The sequence below is a fragment of the Betta splendens genome, chromosome 11 (genome assembly GCF_900634795.4).
Source record: "Betta splendens chromosome 11, fBetSpl5.4, whole genome shotgun sequence".
Lineage (NCBI taxonomy): Eukaryota > Metazoa > Chordata > Actinopteri > Anabantiformes > Osphronemidae > Betta > Betta splendens.
In genome coordinates, this window is record NC_040891.2 from 12,154,879 (window position 1) to 12,180,711 (window position 25,833).

The following is a 25,833-nucleotide window of genomic DNA, read 5'->3' on the forward strand; positions in this document are numbered from 1 at the left end:
ACAGCTTAGGGCTGTGGAACTTTTTTCCCTAGCAGAATTGGAAAGTCTGTCTACTTAGTTTTAGCTTCTTTTTTTTTTTAATCTTAAGTGCATGTCTATGAATATTCACTTTTTGTTATTTTCTATTAGGATTAAACTTCAATCAAATCATGATTGTGATGCGTTGTTCTGATGATTTAATGATTTAATTATGAAGCAAATAACAGCTCAATGCCACATTATAAAGAATAAAAGTAAGCTTCTTTTTCATGTCCTTGTCAGTGTTAACCTGAGCAGGGGAGAGCGATTCCTTAGGCATAATTTGTAGCGTGACTTCTTGCCAGAGTATGTCTCACGGCATCTCATGGAAATTACAAAGCAATTACAGAGGTCATGTTGTCCTTGCAGCGTATGTTATTATTTTGAACGGTGTCAGTGGATGATTGCTTCCACACCAGTGCCACTAAATCTAGTTACAATGTATCCTTTTTTTTTTTCATTTGTGAACAAACTGTGCTGCATTGTAGAAGCAGCAGGAAGCTGCTGCTGTAGTAGAATCTACAAAGAGCAACTACAGGAATTGTCTGGGCACAGGAAGGTTTGGGGCCATTAGCTTGCTCTGCCCCCGTGACCCGGCCCCGGAGTGGTTTAAGACCTCGACAGAACTATACCTGGACAATTTTATTGCCTCGTTTCCTTAGTAACTGTTTTGATATGGGACTAGTTGACAGGTAGAACAATTTATTCCATGCAGGAAGTTGCATTCTGCCTCGGAGTCCAAAGGTTTCTTAGAAGTTGGGTTTCGTTCTGTTTGCCATACTAGATGCAAATACATATCTGCATATGCAAATTGGTTCCAGGAATTAATGCATAGAGAAAAAGCTGACAAAGGCAGAATAGATGCTTGACCAACTGGCACAATAATACATCCAGGTTCATTTCAGGGGTCCATTTACCCTATTTTTGGTTTGCAATGTTGAGGTGGGATTTATTTCTGCATTTACTTTCTGAAGTAGCTAATCTACCTGCTGATGCAACTTTACTGTACAGGTAGATTGCCAAATCCTACTGCTTTGCATGACCGACATGTTTCTAAGCATAGACTGGCTTCAAGGGAGAAGCCACTGTGTTGACTCCCACATGCATTTGAAAACATAAAGTGACTGAGAGCTCTTATTTGCATCAAGCATGTGCTGTCTAAGCCGTGCAGAAGTGTGGGCTAGTGCTGGGTTCATTTCAGGTTGGCACAGTCTGCTTCACAGCCTGTACGTAATAAAGTCTCAATCCATGGCCGTTGTTTAGAAAACCTCATAGCTGATAAATTATAAACTTGTAAAGAGGACATGTCACTAGAACATCAGCTTCTCTACCTACTTGTTTTCAGCTGTCTCGTTTCTCCTTTCTCCTCTGCCTTTCTCTACATCTGCCTTTTCAGTGCTCCCACCCTTGACCTTTGCCCTCTTGTTCTTTGTTTGTGGCTTTATTCAAATCGCACATTATCCAGACAGTCTTCAATTGTGTATAATAGTTCTAAGTCTCTAATCAGATAGGTCACACCCTTTGGAAGACAGATGAGCCATCAGTTCTGTGATACTCAACTGGCTTCCTGGACGCACCCGTCCAGCTGCCCTTTCCCTTTATTATTTCCCTTTCACTCCCACCCACTTCCCCTTGTTTCCCAGAGGATGACTGTCATTTGCCTTATTTCTGAGCCTCAGATAAGGAAGGAGTGCTCCTCAAATGTGACAGCCCAAAACAGAGCTGTCTAGCCAATCAACCACTTAGTCCCTCACATCTCTAAGGTTTTAGGGATGTGGCTTGTGCTTGTATGGAAAATCCAAACTTATTTTCAGTGGCAGGAGTAGATTTGAAAATGGCAGGATAGCACTCTAATATAGACCGTCCAGCCTTCACAGCCAAGAGCAAGAAATGGTTGATGTTCATTGATGTAGATTGGTTGGTAAAGCTTAGTTCTCCTGGGCATCAGCTAATTAGTGGCACGAAGACCGGAGTTTATTACCAGCCAGCCAAAGTGCATGTCTACACATCAGGGACATCTCTTACATGTTAAAAATAACCTTTTTTTGCTTCAGCCAGTGTGTTGCACAAAGGTTTAATTAGATCTTTGCTCAAGTATAGAGACGGCAGGGCCACGAGGCGTCGCCTACATGTAGCCCTGGCTTTGATTGAGTGGAGGGTTTAATTTAATTTTAATTATCTGTTGGAAAACTTCTCACATCACAACAATGAATTCAAAGGAAAAATGGTCACAGATTCTCCATTATCTATCAGTGTATAGTGAATATCTGAGTTTGTTTAAACAAAATGAACATTTTAAGAAGTAACCTCTGACTAATCATTTCCTTATATTGTGCCAGTACTTTTTTATACAATGTACAGCGCTGACTCAGCAGTTTGTCAGAGTGTAGATAAAGGCTTATTCGTACTGTGAGCAAAGTGTTGGGCTGATACTGTACAAACATTGCAATGCAAAATTGAGCCTCATCCCAGTTATGGCTAAAATAACTCTACCTTTCATTTTCCTGCTAGCTGTCAGGTTCCCTCACTCCTACTTCACGCTTTGTCACCATTATTGCTCATGTTTGACACTTCTTTGTGTATATTGCTCTTCCCCTCTCAGCCTGTCTCTCGTCTCCCCTCAGGTATACCCGGGCTTAATGGTGACTGCAGGACTCATTCACTACGTGCTCAACCTGCTCCACATCACGGTCCATATCCGAGATGTGTGTGTCTTTCTAGCGCCAGTGTTCAGCGGTCTGACTGCCATCTCCACCTTTCTGCTGACACGGGAGCTGTGGAACCAGGGTGCAGGGCTGCTGGCAGCCTGCTTCATTGCCATTGTCCCTGGCTACATCTCGCGCTCTGTTGCGGGTTCGTTCGACAATGAAGGCATCGCCATCTTCGCCCTACAGTTCACCTACTACCTTTGGGTAAGTACATTGGACACTTGGAAGTAGAAATTTATTTTATGCCAAATTAAATGTTGTGTGTCTGTACAGAGGTTTCATTTGTGATGATGATGTGACTGTTATACCAGTCTTAATGGACTTGCTCCGGTTGTAAATATGTTTTTAATGGAGATAGAAATGTGAGTGTTGAATTATTTATCAAGAGCCTTGAAAGGCACACTGGGCATCTTGCTGACCATGTGGAGCCCAGGAAATGGCAAGCTGCACTATAAAATCTTCACAATAAGATGACCTTTTAAGAGGAGAATTGAAAAGATCTTGGGTTAAAGGTTGGATCAAGCCCCCCCACAGGCCACATGCTCACGTACCAATTTGTCTTTGTTTTTAAAAGTACCAGAAGGGAGCACAAGTTGTGGCGTAACTTCAGGGCACCTGGCCTTGTTAAATTTGCATCGTCACATTTGGATGAACATGCAGGTTTGTCTAAAGTAACCTGAAACTGATGCAGGTAATGAAAAGGGGAAAAAATACAAATCACATTGAATTTGTTTTTACTTCCAATGAGTATTTTGAATTACAAATAACTGGATTATAGTCATCTTTTCAAATTAAGTGTTCCATGTAATCAGCGCCACATGGATTCAGCTTTTGTATTCGTTCTATTTTGATGGTGAAAATTAGTTACTGCTTTCTGCTTTTTTTGTGTTCACTTCAATGAATGTGAACTACAAAACAATCTAACAAATCAAACATGCCATTTGACTAAAGACATAGGGAGGAAAAACAAAAACAAGCATCTTAAAGGTAAAGGTGGAAGTCCATTTCCAGCTGGATATTGTTAGTTACGGATACTGATTTTATTACTGAAGATTTTATGAAGCTTTTCACTCTAATTCTGTCTGTCTACCCAGTTGCATCACAGCGGCCTTATAACCCCACAGACATTGTAGTATAAAAGTTTGAGGCTGTCGGAAATTTAGAGCTCTGCCTTGCAAACTATTTTATCAGTGTCTCCGTCTTTCTCATTATTGGCATTGACCTTGACAAGCATTGAAACCCCCCCTCAGAATTGAGCTGTATCCATTCAGTGAGGCACTTTTTTTCCTCACTCAATAATGTGAAATTGAAAATGTTGAAATGTGGAAAGGAAGCGTGAGATGGAAATGAACATGATATTACCGAATAACCCACTTAATGAAAATGAAAGTAATCAGATCTGTCTTCTAAACCAGAATTCTCGTGGCATTTATCATGTAAGGACAAAAAATAGGTTGCAATGACAAAATGATGATTCAGTAAACACATACATTGGAATACAAATTTATGTGTATCTTCATCAAACAGGCTCATACTTGTAATGTTTGTTTTTCGTCAGTTATATCCTATGCTATACTCGGAGTAAGTGTACGGGCTGATCATCAGATTTTTGATAGATGAACACACTGACAAGATGCTCCTGTTGTTGTTATACTGTGAATTTGCATATACTACGTACAAATTTAAAATTCATTGATCTGAATGGCAGTGCAGGTCTATGCTTTTATTTTTATTCAAGCATGTTAAGCATAGTAAACACTGTTAGTGGTGATATTGGCTCATAGGCTGTCTGTTTTAATTTCACCTTCAAGGCAATGATCTTCCTTCATGCTAGAGCTTAGTCATGTTGTTTATTGGCAGCTTTCATCCAGGTGAAGGTAGCAATGCAGGTATTGCATCATGTCACAGCTCAGTGTAACAAGCTTAACTCTGCAGTTGCCTACGTGTGTTACTAGGCACACGTCTCTAGGCTCATTGGTACTTGCATATAGCTCTGTGACCCTTTGTTGAACTTGTTTACTGTCACTGATCTGGCAGTGACCTACGGTTTAGAGTCCAGATGGCTGCCTGAGCACACCTCTTGTTGTCTGTAATTTAAGTCCAGGTACTGTACCTCAGTGTTAAGTACTGGCTCAGTGGAGCGTAGCCGAACAGCTGAAAGTATCACCACCCCCTAAAGAGCTTATACTGGGCTCAAGTCAGTCAGCTTGGAAGTTCATTTTACTGTTTGCAAACTTGGTTGTGCTGTAAACTGCAGATAGTTATGTTGTTATTTTAATGATAGATGACATCATTATGAAGGTCTGTGTGCTCTTATTAGTCATTTTAGTTTTTGTTTAGTTCAGGTAAAGGTGTTTAAGGTCTCATGGTCGTCCAGGGTTCCAGTGTTAGATCTCAGTTGCTAGATTCTGAGCAGGAGTTGCTTGCATGAGGTGAGTGGAGACCTGTCGGTAGAGGCTCTCTCCTGTGGCTCTGACTCATTCACTGTCTCTGTTCTTTGTGAGTGGGAGACCAGCAGACAGAATGAAGCCTAAATAAACTGAATGAGTCAAAACAAAGAATGAATTGTCCCTATTAGTTGTCCCAGGAAAAATAATGCTGTGCTTATTTTTTTATCTAGATCAACAGCAATATGACGGCACTAACATTTTAGGTCAATTTTTAAAAATGTTTTAAATATTGTGAAAACACAAACAGATTAAACAGCATTTTGAAATATAACTTTTGTTCCTAATTGTAATGTGCAGCATTTAGGTATCCTTCCAGTTTGGTTTTAAACAATGCTTTGCAGTTTTTTAATGCAGTGTTCATCCTTTCAAACGGGAAACAATGAGCAGGAACACGTTTGTCTGCGTTATTATAATGGCCGCTTGGCATCCTGTGTGGATGGTCAATACATCTTAAAGCGAGGCAGGTGTTCCCTGTAGCAGCCATCATAGTCTCTTAAGGCGATGTGTCAACAGCAGAGCAGTGCCCATGGAGGGGAAAAAAAATTCTCCTCCTCCATTCTATTTGGCAAGAGCCCTGAGAAACAATCATCCTGGCCATGCTCCACTGCTTCCTATTATCAGTCTCATTTACGACACATTTGTCTGTGCGTTTTACTTCTCTCTTCTCCATCGTTCTTCCATCTTGCCACGCTTTAATTGTCTTTGTCTTCCTTTGTCCCCATCGTTGTTTTGCTCTTGCCGTGTTCTGCTTTTTGCCCCTTCGTTATTGTTTTTCCTGCATCTCGTTATTTCTCATTGCTTTCTTCAACTTGCTTCCTTGTTGCAAGGTCCTCTTCTTCTAAATGTCAAAAACGCACAGCGCCATTCTCTTAAGTCTCAGCCTAATCTTCATTATCCAGCTCTTTTATTTTATCCCCTAATAACCTATTCAACTCCATTCTCTTAATCTCTGTGTTTACCCCCCTCCCAGCGCCCACAAATTCACACACCCTTCCATAATCTATAATTGAATCCTCTCCGACCCAGGAGAACTACTCTTTTTAGCAACATGTATACATACACTGGGTTCATTGCTTGACTGCTTTACTCTAACCTTGTTCATTGTGGCTCTCAATTAAAAGAAAATCAGAGCTGTTACTGTAATGTTGGACCTGTCTGTTCTAGTGGCTGTAAGGGAGGCTGGTAGATGTTGAGGCACCAGTTCCACATAAGTTGTACATAGACTTATGAACAGAACAAGGCTGCACACTGGCAGCATGCACTTCTGTTCTATAAAGCTGTGTTTTGTCTATGAATACAGAGGAGAAAAGACATCTTCCTGGAAGCATTGTGGCTTTTCGATGTCTATCTTTTTGATTTGAGTTTATTAGTTCAGCCTGTTTCAGTCATTTCAAACCACTTTACAATGTCAGATGTTACAGAACTAAAAAGTACAGCTGTTCTATAGAAAATCCACTTAAGCAGCTCTAGGCCACAGTGGACAGATGAAAGTCACTTTTTCTATGTTAGAAAGTTTTTTTCTTTTTTACCAGTGAAGATCTCCTGTGTCAAAAAAGCAACAGATGGAGCCATCAGACACTGACGTACCTTGAACTTGGACTTCTCGTATCTTGAAAGTTGTCCCCGTCTCTTTCAGCATTTGCGCTATCCTTCCATTCAGTTTTCTGGCAAGTTTCTTTTGCAACCAGATCCAAGGACATTTGCTGCAGTCCTACAGACATTCAGCTGCTTAATATTTCCAAGTGTAGTCATAGGGGCAGAGACTGCTGCCTTTCAGCCTTTTACACTTGCCATGACTAACCTCACATCATTTCTTTGGTCCTTGTTCAGTGTGACAACACAAATATACCAAACAGTGTACCTGCTTTTCCTGTTTTTCTTTTAATTGACTGACTTGCATATTAAAATAATGATTTGAGTCGGAGCAAATTGGTCCAGGTTATTTTTTTGCTTTACTCACTACACCAAAGGCTTGCAGGTATATTATTACTGCAAAACGATAGGTAACTTGGGCTTTAATTATTTACTGGGGCTCGGAATAAAATTAGACGTAAGCACTCGAGATAGAAGTGAAATCAACCATCGGTGTATGCAATATTAAAATCACCATTTCCCCTAGAGAAATAAATCCAGGCTTAATGGAGCATTACTCCTGTTATGCAGAGGGAAACAAGGCACAGAACTCTAACTTCTCAAAGGAAAGAAAATGATAATCAGGTCACCACACACCTACTTTATGTGGCCAACCTCAACACTGTAAACCACTGCTCGTTGTACTTTATTTGTACTTGAAGTTCACTTGGTATGCGTCTATCTGTGCCCTTGATTGATTAGTGGTTGAGCCACTTGGTCGGTCTGTGACACTCAGCTATTTATTTGGTCAAGACAAGAGCATCTCAATCCAGTGGTAATGGGCTGTTTCGCTATAGCAAATATGCTTTTTGTTGGATGATCAACCCTCCTGCCCTCCTGTCAGTGTGGGTGTGTGTGTTTGTGTATGTGTGTGTGTTTGTTAATGTTGATGTCTATGCTTGCCTGCTCTTCTAGCCTGTGGTGAGTAAGGAATGTTTATTTAGCCGACTCACAAGTATCATCCTCCCCCTCATCGCAGCTGGTTTTTCCATATCTGCTGTGATCATTAAGCTACTCCTAAAGATGCTCCGTCACCTTTTAATCCATTCTCGGCTTTAATACATGTTGGGTTTTCCACATTTTGATTTTGCAATACCGCTACACAAAACACATCTTAACCCATTAGATCACAGTGAATACAGTGAATACAGTGAATGGGACTCTGACTCATGAGCAGCAAAGCATAAAACACATGTGGAGAGTCATCTGTAACAAAGTTTACTTATTCAGATTATGGATCTTACTACTGTAAATTAAGAGCTTGATGTCAATATGACAAGGTGTGCAGCAATGCATTTGTTGAGTGTTCCTGAAATACAAGCTCTGGAACAACTATGTTAAGAAAACAACAATGTACAGCATGTCTAACTGCTTATTGTTTTTAGTAAAGCCTAAGACCTCTGTACTGGTGTGACTTATACCCTTTTCTGTCCTTTCTTTTTCTCTCAGGTAAAATCTGTAAAGACGGGCTCAGTATTCTGGACCATTGGCTGTTGTCTCTCTTACTTCTACATGGTAAGAATAGTACACACACGCACAATTTCAATATAATTCTATTATTAGATCTAAATGTACAGTGATTTTCAGCACAAACATCAGACATCACCTCGTGATTAGTGTTAAGTTTTTTTTTTTTGTTGTTTTTGTTTTTTGCATTACATCTTAGAATGGATCATTCTGAAAAAATGGTTCAACAAAAGTTATTACAAAATATCTCTTTCTCAGATGCTATTTTCTGAGTTGCAAAATAATGAGCAGCATTATAAAATTGTCTTTAGTTCATTAGCAATCTTTTTAATTGTTTTTGTCACTTTGTTCCAATTTTCATTCCACATTAATGAAAACATGCTTCGTAATCTGTAATCAGTTTCTCTTTTAATAGGATATTTTTTAATCATTTTAAATTTGGATAGGCAGAAAAGAATTAGCTAGTTTTTATTAGTTGGCAATTAAAAATATTCATTTTAGTATGTGTGTGTGTTTGTGTGCACACAGCTAGAAAAGCTTCCTGTCCACAATCATCAATTTGCATTTTATACTTGTCTTTACTGGCATACACAGAGTCACCAGCTCTGTGGGAATTATGAGGAGAGTTTACTGCTCCTAGGAAATCATTTTATATATTGTATATAGAGCTTCACTTCTCATCTGCTGTTTTCTAGTATTGCAACAGTACATTTAAATACTAGATGTGGACTGGAAGTCCAAACAACGCTTGGAGCTTGTTCTGTTACGGAATTGTTGGCATATATGTTGGCATAGTGCATGGGAGAGTAAAAAAGCAGTTTAGCCAGTGTTTTCTGCATTATTTATGAATTCCGGCACCATCCCATCAGGGGGTTGATGAGAGAGGGGAGATAAAAAGCTGATCCAGATGCCGCAGCGACAGATTGTTTGCATGTGTGTGAGGGAGCACGGGTGCCTATGAAAAGCTCTAAATTCTTGCTCATTCCAGGCTAAATCTCTGGCCACCAGTGAGACAGATGTCAAATGAAACGGATTACTAAAATCCAGCTTCATCGATCACACTGGGCCACAGCATCCGAGGGGGGTAGAGAGGATTGTAGTATATGAAAGGGTGGCGTGATGGAGAGATGAACCGAATGGGAGGAGAGGCGGTGAGTGGAGTCAGCAGAGATGAAGGACAGGTGTGCGGTGCATGGACAGATAAATGGGGAAAGGGGTAAAGAGGACAAAATGATGGAGAGAAATTCAGATTGCTTACACTGAGTAGACTATGATGTAGCGTCTCCCCGGCCCTAGTGGGAACATTGAGTCTCCATCCTTCTCTTCCCTTACTACTGCCCTCTCTTCACACTCTCTTCCTCCCTCCACTCAGCCATAGGCTTTTTTGCACTGTATCTGCAGCCCACCCGCTGTTGCAGATAAGTCCTCTACCAGGAAAGCAACCCACTAGGCTTGTATGTCTTCATCAACACCACCAGACTCCCAAGAGCCCCCACTGTCTCCTTTTCATGTCAGGTGGAAAATCCTGAGCACATTGACCCACACTACTTATTCTCCCCATCCCACCAACTTAGGCTGTCAGTTTAATCAGGATATAGTAATAGCTACATATTCAAACGAGGCTTAATCAAATGTGACAGATGCGGAAAAGGAGACAAGGGAACCCCTGCTAGGCGATTGGCATAATCATAGGTAAGACGGCAGAGTAAAAACACAATTCTGAACAGGATCAGAGCATTAGAATCCACTGATGGACAGGAGCCACAGGAACCACTCAGGTTGCTGTGTAACATACTCCTTTCATCTGAGGCTGTGAGGGTGGAGAGACTGGAAAAGCAGCATGGATCAGCTACATTTCAGTGTTTCTCACAGCTTTGGTTTACTCTCTGTAAATCTGTCACAGTTCTAGCAGAGCAAACTCCTTCTTAATTATCATGTAATGCACTGAAAAGACTGTATGATGTGAGGGTGGTGGTGGTAGTCCAATATTACAGCAGCAACCTTATTACTGACCTTGATCACAAAGTGGTTTTAAATGACTCAAAGTCACTACTGGTCTTACAGAGGAGAAACCTGGCAAACAAGCGCATGCAAAAACACGGTAACATTCATTTTCCCTAATAAGCAGAGGGACGCCCAGCAAGAGAGCTGGAAACACTGCACACATCCAAATGTGTCCACATGCATGCGAGCACACTGAGTAAGCTGCTTCCTCCTGCTGCATGCCGCGCTCTGTATATCCTCTCCTGAGTGGCCCTGTGGTCATCAGATAAGCCCCGTATGAAATGCAGAGCGATAACGGCTAAAAGACTTTGCTTTAAACATTTTCTGATCCCTGCCCTCAGCAGTTAGCCTGTGACTCACACCAGCTAGCTGTTAAAGCCATAATTTCTTTGGCGGACGTGTTCGTATATTTTATACACACCGCTTGTTCTGTTTTTGTCATAGACATTCATCTTTGCATGCTCCCCCTAATGTGACCAGATGGTTTCTCCCATCCTTTTTCCCTTCCAGCTGATTGCTCTGCTGCCGTGGCCATAGAGTATAAACACATAGGGTTGAGTCTGCAGTCAAACTGCACTGGAGAGGTTGCTAAGGAAGACACTGCTGCACCTTTGTGTGACTCCTTACCACTGTTCACAAATCAAATAGCAACTTCTTTATTGCTTTGCACCTTTAGCAACTAGTGTCCTCTATCACATAATCATGACATTGATTCTCTCATACTATTACCTAGGTATTATGTATTCAAAAGTAGATGTACTCTTGTTTAACCTTGTCTGTCTCAGTCAATATTGCACCTTATTGATATCACAAAGTTAACCTAACAGGGATGAATGTGCCTGTTGAGGTTACCTTTTTAGAAACACTGTGCTTGTCTTATTAACTCATGTCTTCTTCAGCCACCTTTTGTTCACACATGACTCATTCTACATCTTTTAGATTCTAATGCTGTCTGCTCATCCACTTAAGGACAAAGTAGTGCAATGAATGTGGTTAGTTACAAATGCAAATGCAGTGATGAAATCTGTCTTGGATTTAAAGCAGACAGTGGCTCAGGCATCCCTCCACTCTCTCTGCACATTATGCCCCAGGCTTTACCATGCAGTTTAACATGACACACAGCAGACATGTGGACATGTTATATTTAGTGAAGCAGTGCTGTCGCCTCCGTCGCTGTTTGAACCGTGATGCTTTCGGTTTAGACTTGATCAGCCGTTCGAGTGTCGGCAGTGAAACAACTCTTAATTTGAAGTCATCGCTGTTACTCATCCAGGTTATGGTTCACAAGCTGCTAATTGGCTGTCACCATCTGATCGAACAGATGCAAACGACTGCCAGAAGATAATTGCGCTAACAGTTCAGCAAGCAACTTATTTGGTCGACTGAGATTGAACCGTTTTATTTTCTCCTTAATGTTTTCATAGTGCTTTTCTCAAGTAGGCACAAGGGTTGTTGTTTGTAATGACTGTGCTGAGGTGTAATGGGACCTATTCTGAATACAGGGTCAAACAAATTGTATATATGCATTTCCTTTTTAACTCACACTCTCTGCTATAGTCAAGTTCAGGCAATTGAAAACTTATCAGTAAAGTTTTTTTAAAGCTTTTTGTGGACCTGTTTTATAGCCCCCACACCCAGAGCAGCAATACTAAAGGGGCCACAGAAATGCTTGAGGTCTAAATTGAGTTGAGCTTTAAAGTTTTAATAGATTGAATATAAGCAGCGTTTTTTTAGCGGTGTGTGTGTGCTTGTGTCTAATGAAGAGGCAGTAAGGTGTGTAAAAAAGAAGCTGCTTGTTTGGATCAATGTGTTCTTTAATTTTACATGCAGATTCTGACTGAATCTGGTGTAAACAAAAGTTATTTGAATCTGTAGCAAAGGTAAAATGACTGTAATTATACTATGAACTTAAATCTGCACAGTGTGTCACATTCCTATTCCAAAGAGCAGGTGTTATAAAATTGCCGTTCAGGGATTTGGGTTTGATAACAAAACACATTTGATGTTATCAGTGTCGACCATTAACGTCTCATATTGATGAGCTGAGGAACATAACCCTGCCTGACCCTGCCATTATATTAAAAATTGATGCACTGGACTGAAAAAGCCTCCTCTGTTCCCCAACAGTGTTTTATCACATGCTTTTATCCCAGCATCCCTTTTTTTTAGTTTTTTTCCCTCTGTACTCCTAAAGGAGCATTTAATCTTTCAGTTTATCTAACAATAAGGAGATTCATGGTTCCCATTGATCAGCGACAGTATGGGAAACCTTTTGTGTCCCAGCTGAAATTGAATTCGATTAGCTCCCTTCGTTTGAAGCAAACGTGACATCTCTCCTGCAAAGCTAATTTGTTGCTCCTTATCAGAAAAGCCTCCGCCCAGCAGGTTCGCCTCATTTGAAACCAAAAAGCGAATTGATGAGTGATTGATCATGTGGAACTGTTGCGTTCTGTACAAATGAGCATAATGAGAAAGGATAATGTCCAAATTATATTTGCTGACATGCGTCTGTCTGGTGTGTTCCAGGTGTCCGCATGGGGAGGATACGTTTTCATTATCAACCTGATTCCTCTGCATGTGTTTGTGCTGCTGCTAATGCAACGCTACAGCAGGAGAGTTTATATTGGTAAGTTGTGCCACAGACACAAGCAATTAAACGACAATACCTAGTGGTGTGACTGGATGTTTCTAACTCCCACACATGCAGTGGCTGAAAGGCAAGTGTTTTCACATCCTCTCGCATTAGAATAGGAATGTGTGCGATAAACAGACAAACCTTTTCTCTCTCTCATGCCGCTTCTAAAAACCTGGCAAAGTATTTGACCCCCTTAAAAGATCAAATGTCCAGCCACCCCTGTGCTCATCCCTCTGGACTGTAAGCATTCCATCATGGGCAGTACAGACATCCACACACCCACACGCCACTTAACAGTAACTGCAGCCACCTGCTACCTGATCCTCTTTTATTTAGTTTGTGTGAGAATACAAGCGCGCCGGTGGAAAGGGTGGGCTCGTTATGCCCCAGAAAGTAATTCAGCGTGTGGCACCTCTAGCACAGTATCTGTCGGCTCCCGGGATCGGTCCTTCAGACCATCTACACATCCAACGCCGGCTTAACTGTGAGCTTGGAGCAGACACTCCTGAGGTGGTCAAGTTAAATGCTGCCGTGTCAAGTGTCATTTACACATGATTATGTGTTTTTCTCACTTTAGCTGCGAAGCACAGCCGTGGAGAGCTCTGAAAATAAATTACAGCCCCTTCACATTCAAAGAGTTGACCTGCTTCAGTTGCACCTCACACTGTTCTCCAACAATGAGTTTCTACTTAATGATGCAGCGCTGTTGGACGAAGGGGAGCGCTTTCTTCCGCCTTTGCTGCTCCTCAGGGATGCGTGCAGCCTTTGTGTCATCCAATAGTCTTTTGAACTATTTGACTATATTTCTCCATTCCCCGTTTGCTACCAAAGATATATTTTGTTGACACAAAAGACGTTAGGCTGTGAAGAGTGTTCTATAGTCCTCCGCATCTTCCAGCTCCTCCTTTTTCAGAGCCAGGTGTTTCAGTCACACTGAAGGAACATACAGAAGGAAAAAAAGAAAAGCCCGATTTAATAAAATGCCTCGCAGTCTGTGTTTCCTCACAATTCATCTCTCTCTGTCTTGAGTCAATAGCAGGTGTGTGTGTGTGTGTGTGTGTGTGAGAGAGAGTGGATTGCTGAGGGCGGTCACAACTACTTCAAAAATGAGACACACTCTTCAGGAAGAGTATGAAATGTTAATTAAGCTGGTGTGACGGGCGAATCAGTTTCCCCCAGCTACAAAGGTGGGAGTCGCACTGTTCTCAGCGGTGTCGTCTCACTCCAGGCCTCCCCGCCACACTGTGCCGAGCCAGCTCCCATTTTCACAGTAAATGACATTAGATTAGGTATTTTGTATTTACTCCCTCTGAGGTGCAACAGTGAAAATCAATAAACTTTAAATACCTCTATTGAGGTTGATTTTCCTCTGTGGGAGCCAAACCAGAGTGAAGTAGTACAACTGAAGGTTTGTATTGGCACAGTGGTTTGTTTTGGTTGTTTAATTTCTTTTCTGGTCGTCACCTCTCGTTTGTGTCTTCACAGCCTACAGCACTTTCTACATTGTGGGTCTTGTACTGTCGATGCAAGTCCCCTTTGTCGGCTTCCAGCCAATCAGGACCAGTGAGCACATGGCTGCTGCTGGTAAGTTCAACTCGCTTCACCTGCAAAAATGTCTCATCTCGCGTTTTTCAACATGTTCACTTTTGGGAAATTTCACTGTGCAACGATGGAGTCAGCGTTTCCGAAAATGAAAATGTCTCTGCGTAATTTTCCCAGTTATGAGTAATTCCTTTTAGCGTTGAATGTCTCAATTACATGAGATGCACAACCATAAATAAACACGTGGACTGTGTAAAATGTTATATTTAACATTATGACACGTTTTAATTTAAATGCAAGAAGTAATTTAGTTGTTTACTGTATAGCCTTTCAGAGCGTTTGCGGAGTTTCCATTTTTCTGCCAGGGAAAAACATGTTTACACTCTTACTGTAGTTTATGTATTAAAGGTCTGATTTTACATAAGCTACTCACTTGTTATCCAAAGCACTTTACAGCACCATGGATGCACACGCTCAAAGATTGGTTGGCTTAAGCAGGAATTGAATCCCCCTGCCCTGATGGCATTAGTCATGCTCTGCTTTATAAGTACACAAGACTGTCCTAGAGATCATTTACAAAATAGAAATGAGCAAGCAGCTTCACATGACACTCATATGGGTATTTTATCATTTTTTTGGTTTGTAAGTAGATGATTAAAGCTAGTTCAGAATAGGTCCATCTGCTCCCCGACAGCATGGACGGTGCATGTGTACGTTTTGTGTGTTTGCATCCAGACTGGCAGAGGAGCTGGCAGCTTCAGGAAGACGAGAAGCACCTTCCTGTAACACTGCAGCAGGCGCATGTAGACATGTCCCCATTTCACTCCCATAAACAGCGTTATGAGAGGCTTTAAAGAATGCATCACCGTGATTTCTACCTCTCACGGAGAGTGTGTTTTTATGTTGCAAGGATAGCAGCTGCTCAGAACATCTGGCGGTAGATCTCAGGGTGCACAGTGGGAGACAGGAAGAGAGTGCCACGGACCTGTCGGTACCGCTGAGATGCGTGTCCCTGAGGGAGGAAAGCAGGGTGGCATGGAGTGACAATCGTGTTAGCACTATGGAGGCTCTCCAGGAGACAGTCAGGGGCTTAACCTTGGAAATGGGCGAGACGCGCCGTGGGCGGTGGTGGGCTTGCAGAAGAGTGGAGTGATTTCACACAAGGTTTGTTAAAGGATAGGAGGTGACGAAACAGAGGGAAACGGGCCTCTTTTCAATTTTTTATATCAAATTCGCCAGACAAACTATAACACACTTGAGTAAACAGCACTAAGAAAGTTAAGAAGTGGAGGAAAGTAGTCTGACCTGCTACAAAAAGAAGCACGGGAAGGAAGAGGTAAGGGAAAGCTTTATTTGCACAAATCTGTCTTATGCATTTGAAATGTGTTGTCCTGCACTATTTGTCCTTCATCTGCAGTCAAAGGGGCTGTTGCCAGTGGCTTTGTCGGGAATCCAAGCAACAGTGCTTCTTAACCACATAATCTCACTTTGTACCCTGCAGGAGGCAGCTTGATTCCGAGCCTCCCAACATTTTGAGTGCCAGTTTGTATTTATTTGTTTGTGTGTTTGCTCATTTTCTCGCTCCCCTCTGGCTTTTCCTCAGGTGTGTTTGCACTTCTCCAAGCCTATGCCTTCCTGCAGTACCTAAAGGACAGGCTGACCAGACAGGAGTTCCAGACACTTTTCTTCCTTGGAGTCTCCCTTGCTGCCGGCGTGGTCTTCCTCACAGTGATCTATCTCACCTACACAGGTCTGTGTGCTTACATGGTTTCACTGGTTACATCTGCAGTTATTCGTTTGCTCTGGCACCGGAGGCGACTCACTAAATAAACATCAACAACTCAGCAAATAGGTGCTCCACAAACCAAAAAGAGTTGTTTCAATTTTCTAAATGCAGCCAGGATATTGTAATGAATGTCAAAAGCTTTCAAAAGAAACTATAATTCACTTTGTGCAGCTGCGTGTTTCATCTTGGTTTTTGGTAATTAGATCACTTCTCATCAGGTATTGTAATTTTTTTCAACTGGGATAAAATATAATATGCAGATGTTCCTTTTCAATAGTACAGCGTGTAACTAAACATCCTGGATCTGGCTGGGTTTGGTGAGCTAATAGCCTTTTATGCAAGGATCAGATGATTTCAAGTTTGATCGTGGTCCAGATCTGGGATTTGAGCCATTTTCATTTGTTTTCCTTTTTTAAGCCAAAGTTACTGTATCTTCATACACTTTCCCTTTGATCATCTGACCTCCAACGTCACCATTGGGCTGCTTATCAGCATTTGGTGCGTCAAAATTGAACCTGGAAGGCAAATGACAAACAAATATAAACTGAAACAAGTGCGCCAGCTTGGAGAATTGTCTGGTGCTGGTTGATGCATCGAGTCGTGTGTCGTATTTTGTCAACCTGCTTGAAACCTGATTTGTGTCGCCAGACGGCCGAACTTTGGCCTTGTCTCCTCCACTGGTTCTAGTTCCTGATGTCTGAAAATTTCCAACCTTTTTCCAATATTGGCTCATGGCAACACATTGATTTAGTGTGTTGCTGAGAAAAGTTTCAAAGTGTTACATACTGCGGCCCAATATACCGTTGTTGTGATGGAGACTTGAATGCACAAAAGCACACAAAGGCCATTATAAACTCTTCTTCGCGGCAGTTACACTACATAAGGGATTTGATTCCCTTATCTAGTTTTGCATCACATCAGACAGGCCCAAAAAAAAGCGAATGTAGAATTCCTCTTCTGCAGGTGTGCGCTTCTCTTGTGCTGCATGTAATGAGTTTCAATAAAGATGGTGTGTGTCTGTCTTTACCCGTCTTAACCTGGCATGTTGTTACTTCAGGAAATGTACAAACTTCAGTCAGGCCTTCTGCCCAGATGGCGGCATATTACTGTACATCACACAGAATGTAGAATTGGCATCTTTAGATTAGTCTCCTGCTTGCTGGAGTTGACACGGGCATCCAGTGGGGATACTAGCTTCGGGTGGTTGTCTGGTAAGTGCTGTGATCTGTCAGCCATCTGAACAGAGCAGTGGGAATCGGTGACTGGTGATAAGCCAGTTCTGCAGCTAAACTCTGGTCTGTCAGACTTTTCATCTTAGAAATATTTTTGCCACATACTAGTAGGTGGTGGTTGTTGTTGTTGTTTTTGTTTTTGCTTTCTCGGAATCTTAAATTCAGAGCTAAGTATTTATTGGTAAAATTGCCTCATTAAAATAATCTTTTTGTCGGGTTTGATTCTTGTCTGTGTGTGGACTAAATTCTCTTCGTACAATAGTTATAACCTGATTAATATTAAACACATTAGTCTCAATATTTTTAAATGGCAACAGAGGAAATCGCACAATTCTATGGGGCTGAAAAGACTTCACATGTGGCTGAAGCTTTTGTTTGTGTTGTCTGTGCATATGTTGAGCGTGTGAGCGTCTGTGAGAGCCGCAGGCAACAGTTCAGAGCTGAAATGTATTCCAGATCAAAGCTTAACCAAAGTAAGACATTTATATGCGCACACAAATGCCCTGCACAGTCTAATTTGCAGCTTAAATGGCTTCAGTTACTTCTATAAACAAGTCAATTTCAGTAATTAAGGACCATCAATAAAATACATTTCAGCAACATTTTGTCCTCTTTGTGGCTGGTTTAAACCTTCTCCATAGTTTCAGTTTTGTTCACATTAGTGACCGTGATCTGTGACAGTGTGAGACAGGCACAGTTGCATTGTGTTCCATACAAATAAATACATTGTTGCAGAATGCTCTTTATTTTTCTTTGTGAGCTTGCAACTATTAACGTTCTTCCTTGTTCTCACTCTAATAAACAGCTAATGAAATTCAGCAGACCAGCAATATTAAAAGCATTTGAAAAGCATTGTTTGTTTTTTTGTTTTGTTTTTCCCAGGATACATTGCTCCGTGGAGCGGCCGTTTCTACTCTCTCTGGGACACTGGGTAAGCCCTGCTGGCCTTCACGCCTTTACTGTCAATGAAACACTTGTTTAGTCCAGCGCATGTGTCTCCCTCCCCTGCACTCCCCCAAAGGGTAAGGCAGTTACGGCGCACACTGGAGCTATCGTCCAGATAGCACCGGGCACCCTGTGTTCTCCACATGCGCTGCAGTGTTTGATATTTCAGCAAACCCAATCAATTTACCCCCCCTGATTGCTGACTGAAGCAGTATGGGAGGTTTTCTTTGTTTCTCCTCTTTGAAGCCTGATACTAATTCCTTTCTGTGTTGTGTTTTCTCTTTCCCAGCTGTAATCACAAAACACTTTAGAGAGAAACATTTAAAGTTGCATCAAAACTGCTGCGTAAAAGCCCATAATGAATAAAGAGGCAGCACAGATCAGACACTAACGGCAAATAAAAGAACGGTGCTAATCAGCAATGCTAAATTTATTCATAATTTACCGTATGCATGCTGGGGAGGTAAATTATCTTTTTTGCTCATAATTCTGGAGTTAATCAGCAGATTGCATTGTATAATTTGTCTCCGCTTTCCCACCGCGCTCAACCCAACATGATTTACACAGTGTCTGCGTCTCCCTCTCTCTCTCCATCCTCAGCTATGCAAAGATCCACATCCCCATCATAGCGTCCGTGTCGGAGCACCAGCCGACGACGTGGGTCTCCTTCTTCTTCGACCTCCACATCCTGGTCTGCACCTTCCCAGCAGGCCTGTGGTTCTGCGTCAAGAACATCAATGATGAGCGAGTGTTTGGTAGGAGTGTTTGATTGATGAGCCACTTGTAGAAGTACTTGTCTGCACCCTTATTTCTGCCTCTTTGGAACACCATGCTCCTCTTAATGCAGAAATACACTTAGTAAAATAAAAAAAACTGTAGGTGAGCTGCTTGAACATTTATTCTACTAAATTTTAAGCACCTGGTGCAATATGTAAAGTATTGAAGGTTAGCTCCGTCTCCAGCATTGGTGATTAACACATGAATGTGAGCTTGCTCTCCGTCTTTGCCAGTTCTGTATTTGTCATTTTAATGAGTAGTTCTCATCACTGTTTGTTGTTGCTGTGAATTCTCTTCTATGCTAATGATGAGCTTTAATTAACAGGTGTCATTTGTAAATATTAAAGTTATAAATGAAACCTATGTAGGTTTCTGTGGTGATGAGCGGTTACCCTTGGAGCTGAATGAGTGAGACACGGATACATTCCTGCCTGTGCGCTCTATTCTCAGATGTCTAACAGCCCTAATGGAAAAGCGGTTCAGTCATTTCAGTTTACAGACCAGTCGGATCAAGGGCAGAGAACCTCTGATTACGTGTTCTTTCAGCAGTCATCTCGCTTCTCCTTCGTACTTAACCAGCCAATTACACGTATTGATTAGCTCGACACCTGTTGAGCCGGGTTGGCATTTTTCAAGGACGGCACCGTCTGCGCTCTCTCTTTTTAAGGATTTGACCTGAAATAGACTGATTATGCAGTGTTACTCTAACGTCTCAATTTCTTTTTCACATCTCTGCGCCTCACACTCTCTTCCTTATTTCCCATCTCTTTATATCCACACCGTCTCTCTTCATCTGACCTTTATCGGCTTTGTTTTCTTACCTGCCTCCTCCTCCTGCTTCCCAGTGGCCCTGTACGCCATCAGCGCTGTCTACTTTGCCGGCGTCATGGTGCGTCTGATGCTGACATTGACTCCGGTGGTGTGCATGCTGTCGGCGGTGGCCTTCTCCAGTGTCTTTGAGCATTACATGGGAGACGATACGAAGCGGGAGAAGCCCCCCGCTGAAGACAGCAGCGACGAGGACGACAAGAGGAATTCTGGGAATCTGTATGACAAGGTCAGCACCGAACTGAGCCTCTAAGCTCATGTACAATAAATGAATCATTAGGAGAAATACTACACTATAAATATTATTGGCAAAGTAAAAGCCAAAAAGCTTCAGTAAGATGATTCCTGAAGTTGTTACACTTTTCTAGCACCTTTTGGTTTGGATTTATCGTGTCAGTTTCCATCCTCACTCCCCACCAGTCTGGATAAACTGTGATTCAGCTGCAACTGTTGATGCTGATGCCATAATCATCGCTGTCACCCTTTTGTTGAATATTAGCTGGTTGCTATATTCACTATTTAAGCCTGCGTGTGCTTTATCTATTCCAGTCCATGTCGTTACACCCTAATTTCACACTCTACTCGAAATACTTCTCAAGGTGCGGCTAAAATAAACTCTGCCATCACAAGCAGATAGGCAAACACTGCTGTCCGTGTTTGTTAAACATTGTTGCAATTGGCAGACAGCAATACAGAAATGGACCAGTAGAGAGGATATAATCTGCAAGGGCTCTGCAAAGATTGCTTTCAGTACTTTAGACCCTCATGAAGAGCCTTTGGTGAAACCTACCACTCCAGCTGCTGCATCTTCAGGTCTGATGAATAAGTTTGCTGCGGTTGGCTTTTCAAAGGAAAATTACATAACGCCACGATGGAAATTTAATTCACACAGACCTTGTGTATTTTTGCTAATATGTCCATTGACCTTTCATATTGGCACAGCAATGTCGTGTTAACAAGGTTTTTGGCATGAAATGTTAGATTTTGGGCGCGCACCGAAAAAAAAGGTCTCTACAGTCAGTTTTGTATTTTACTTTCTGACAGGGTTAAATGTTGCATCACCTCATTTCACTTGTGTTATTGCTCCCTTTCAGCCACAGTTTCATATTAGGCCAAGTAATTGAAGGCTCTGGTTAAAGATTAATTTTTATGTGGCGCAATCTCCTCGCCAGAGTTTTCATTTCATGGCTTTACAGTTTTCTGCAGCGGCAGTAGGCAGTATTAACTCATCACAGGGTTCATCTCACAATCTCCAGTGACTGCTGTCCAGGCAGAACAGACAACTTGAAGATGCTCTGAAATACTCTGCTCAATTAGTTGAATCAATATTTTATTCCAGCTTAATAATTGATATTTCCAAAGCACTTCATACTTTGTTGTCCATGTTAATAGTGTGTGTCTCCCCCTGCAGGCTGGAAAAGTGCGCAAACATGTGTCGGAGCAGGAGAAAGCCGAGGAGGGTCTGGGTCCAAACATCAAGTCCATAGTCACCATGCTGATGCTGATGCTGCTCATGATGTTCGCCGTCCACTGCACCTGGGTCACGAGCAACGCCTACTCCAGCCCCAGCGTGGTCCTGGCCTCGTACAACCACGACGGGTGCGGACTCTGCTCACACTTCACCACAATGTGTTAATGGAGTTTCAGGTTTTGTTATTGTGAAGCACTTTGCATCATCCGCTCTCGAAAGGTGCTTTATGAATATACATGTGACTAAAACTAATCACTGCAAGGACAAGTGGACTGTAAAGTTCATAAAGAGGTCCGTAAAGCAGAAGCTTGGCTCTCTCCCCCTGTGTAACACTCTGTGTACAAGAACAGAAGGAGCTAAATATTTGTGTATGTCATGATGTTTGTGGAAATACTGATATGCATACCTGTAGGTTTTAATATGATTAAGTTTGTTTCTAGGTCAAGGAAACATCTGTCGACAATCTCAGAATTTGCATAAAGCTGATATATTATTCTCTCTGAGATTCTTTACAGACATAATTATTCTCTTTAAGCATCAGGGAGGAAATATTGAAGGCCGAGAGTAAATGGTAGATGGAAGCGCTCATACATATATTAATGGCACTGTAGCAGTTGTCAGACAATGGCTTAGCACTGCAGCTGGGTGCTGCACCCTGCTCTTCTCTCCTGCACGTACACACCCACGCAGATGAGCGCACGGAGCCTCAGTCACAATACGATTAGCATATCTGCAGTTAATTGCTCGGTTGCCTAACGTCACGTCTAAATTTAGGGCGCGAGCGTTCAGCGCGTAAGGTGCTTTTAACCTTCAGTTTATTATGCGTGGATGCTCTATTTTCAGCTGTTGTTGCTCTTCTGACTCAAAGTCTTAACTGAAATATTAATAGCCTCTGCACTCATGCCTGTCAATGCCGTTACCTGTCAACCTTTTGCTTTTTCCTCCTTAGGACACGTAACATCCTGGATGACTTCAGGGAGGCCTACTACTGGCTGAGGCAGAACACGGACGAGCATGCGCGCGTCATGTCCTGGTGGGACTACGGTTACCAGATCGCCGGCATGGCCAACAGGACCACGCTCGTAGATAACAACACGTGGAACAACAGTCATATCGCACTGGTGAGCTCCTCTACGTGCAGTTGGCCCGTTTTGTGCGACTACACAACAAGCCAGATGGTTTTGTTTGCTTAAACTTTTTTCGTTGAATTTACACTGTAGGAGAATTTCAGTTAATTGCTGACAGATTCTCTTGTTTTGATTTATTCATTTTCTGTTTTGCTGCCAAATCTAGAGGAGTGTTTTTGTCTTTTAAAGCCCTCTAGCTTTCTTCTCCCACTTTCTACCTGCTGTCTGTTGTCTCTTTAGCATCTGGCCACAGTAAATGTAATTACACATAATGCATGAGGGGTCTTTGTTGAATAATTCTCTTTTGTTAATACTGCATTGAAGCTTTATGTTGCTTGTTACTGAGGAATTCGTTAAAATTTCATTGTGGATCACTGTTTGTAGGTGGGGAAAGCCATGTCTTCCAATGAAAGTGCAGCCTACAAAATCATGAAGTCCCTGGACGTGGACTACGTGCTGATCATCTTCGGAGGCGTTATCGGCTATTCAGGTGACGACATCAACAAGTTCCTGTGGATGGTGAGGATAGCGGAGGGAGAGCACCCCAAGGACATTAGGGTGAGTGTGAGACGGTAACAGCCTGTCACTGCAGCCATTCTCTAACATGTTGTATAGTAGCAACGTGCGAAAGCAGTGTTTCCTCCTCAGAGAAACGGAAACAAAGAAGCTGCACATCATTACATAGCTTCTGCCTAACATTCCTTTTGTGGGCATACAGACTTCAAAGCCCTTTTCTCCAAATCCGCTTTTTCTATAGTTGGTGCTTCATCTAATCGTGAGCACCCACCTAACGCACTCACCTGGTATCAGCAGGTTTATGTTTGAGGAACCAAGCTGTCCATCCACCTCTATCTGCTTATGCGGGGTCGGGTCACGGGGGCAGCAGTCTAAGCAGAGAGTGCCACACTTCCCTCTCCCTGGACACTTCCTCCAGCTCCTCCGGAGGGACTCCTATTTTTTTCCTGTCTTGACCTTGTGCAGAGTAAAACACTGCCTGCACTTGAAGGCTCATCAGTGGGAAAACTTTATTTTTATTGGTTTGTTTTTGGTTTCGGCTTTACGTGTTGTGAGCCTCAGTCCAGTCTCAAGCAGTCGATGTTATTGAGCCAGGCCACACTTGACTTGTTACAGAACTTCAGTGAATGTCCGCTCAACTTCCTGTCAGTATTTATATTCCTAGATAACTACATTAAATCACTGAGTCTGACTTTGTCTTATGTTTCAGGAGAGTGACTACTTCACCCCTCAGGGAGAGTTCAGAGTGGACAAGGCCGGGTCACCAACCCTGCTCAACTGCCTCATGTACAAGATGTCCTATTATCGCTTTGGTGAAATGCAGGTGAGCACAGGCAACCGGTTCCTCCTCTGAAGTAGCATGAGCACTGCCTTCACATCTCCGCTTGCCTTTGATCAATTTTTTCCATTTCTGTTAAGGTCAGTGGTGGAGAGAAGCTCTTCAGTGAACCTTGAGAGGTTTTCTGGGGTTATGAGCCATTGCGTCGGTACAAATAATGAGTTCTAGCTGAATGTCAAGATCAGAAAGTTACAAGCAGCTGCCATCACCAACTATGGGGGGGTGGGAAGAACTGCGACTGTATTCTGTGCCGCTTTACCAAAGAATAACAAGCAGCTGCCACCACAAAGGTGTAAAACTTCCTGCTACTGTATGTTAAAAGCAGAGCTGACTGACAGACAGGCAGGGGAGGATTTAAGGAGATGCCTTAGGGATCTCCTGAGGTTCACAGAGGGGGGTGTTGGAGGCAACACAGGATGGAGTAGGAATATGAAGGATAGGTGGAAGCTTTGAAATGTGCCACGGCTACTTCTGGCAGCTAGCAGTGGGGAGATGAGAAGGATCCTTCTTGCCAGGTGCTCACATCCCCACTGTAGATGCGACCTGGCCATGGCTCAGCGTAGATGGGAGAATCAATGCAGCTGCCATCGCAGACAGCCAAAGCCCTGTGCAGCAGCGTTTTCGCAGCGAGGAGACAGAAGAGGAGGGAACGAGCACACGGAGGGAAGAAAGTGTTAGTCAGAGAGTAGATTAGGTTTAAAGAAAGAGGCTGTGACAAGGGGAAATGGAGGCTTAAAGGACATCAGGACAAAGACAATAGGAGGAGTGAAGTGAACCACGTACAGACGAGTTGAGGATGCAGTGTGTAGCTTTGAGTGGAGCTTATAGGATAATGTTAACGATGCATAATACAGTAGAGAATAGAGTTTAAAACAAGGCAAGGTCTAGAAACCTACATATGTATCCACTTAACATTATAATGAAGCGTCATTCTGTAGATGCTAATAATTGTGTCAAACGCCTAGACTCTGGCTAGTAATGCTGTATTATTTAGTATGCGGTGCCCTGTGAAATAGCCTAAAACAGCGCTGTAGATCTGAACACCGAGAACGAAGCGGATGAGGGAGCACAATAAAGTGAATCCAGATGGGGAGTGTTGCCTGTAGCAGTGAAGGTCAAATCAGATACGAGGAGGACGCTAGAACTGTAGCCAACTCAGGACAAGGAGCAGTCGAGGGCTTGTAGAGCTGAATAATGGCTACAAGAGGCTATGAAAGAGGCTGGTGTCAGTTGTAATTGCTGCCAAAGGGCAGATAGTATAATAAATTGTTTTTTTTTTTCTTCTGAAATTGCCTTAAAAGATGAAAATCTTGCATTAAATGTTTTCCTTTTTTGTTTGAGAATCTGTTTGTTTTCATGCCTCAGACAAGAAGGAACTTGGGTTCGATTCACTAAGATGACTCTGCCCCATGCTTGCCTGTGTCTTCTCTAGGTTCTGACCAAAGTCCACATACTTAACCTTATTTAGCTGGTGGCTCTAATTTGTCGTAGTCTGTTCTGAGTGGTGACAAGGTTTGCCACTAAATTCCTGGTTCGTCGTGGCCACATTTGAGTGGAAGCACCTTGAATGTAGTGGCGCTGCCCAACAGCTTCCCTCGTGGGCTCAATTAATTATATCAAAACAAAGGTTGGGATCGGCTTCAGTCCCTCTGCGACCCTTAAGAGGATAAGCAGTTTAGATAATGGATGGATTGAATCCAGCCATCCGTTCTGCTGCCTGTGCCAGGCCAGGTGGCTATAATTTAATGAATGACATCATTAGGTTTAGTATTTATATACTGCTGGGAAGTACAAAACATTTTCTATTGTAATAAATCACTGAGGTGCATCTCCTTTCTGCTTTTTGTGCTTGGAGGA

At 42.4% G+C, this 25,833-nt stretch overlaps 1 protein-coding gene across 1 annotated transcript in view; it reads left to right on the forward strand.

Annotated features, from left to right (window-relative positions):
* Positions 1-25,833, forward strand: part of LOC114865289 (dolichyl-diphosphooligosaccharide--protein glycosyltransferase subunit STT3B) — a 50,806-nt gene that overhangs the window by 22,383 nt on the left and 2,590 nt on the right. Inside the window, exons 3-14 of the mRNA XM_029166280.3 lie at positions 2,643-2,930; positions 8,258-8,323; positions 12,806-12,905; positions 14,400-14,498; positions 16,060-16,206; positions 18,357-18,405; positions 19,020-19,174; positions 20,042-20,253; positions 21,436-21,623; positions 22,445-22,616; positions 23,007-23,180; positions 23,848-23,961. Coding sequence (XP_029022113.1) covers positions 2,643-2,930; positions 8,258-8,323; positions 12,806-12,905; positions 14,400-14,498; positions 16,060-16,206; positions 18,357-18,405; positions 19,020-19,174; positions 20,042-20,253; positions 21,436-21,623; positions 22,445-22,616; positions 23,007-23,180; positions 23,848-23,961 — 1,764 coding nt within the window. The remainder of the gene's footprint in view (positions 1-2,642; positions 2,931-8,257; positions 8,324-12,805; positions 12,906-14,399; positions 14,499-16,059; positions 16,207-18,356; positions 18,406-19,019; positions 19,175-20,041; positions 20,254-21,435; positions 21,624-22,444; positions 22,617-23,006; positions 23,181-23,847; positions 23,962-25,833) is intronic.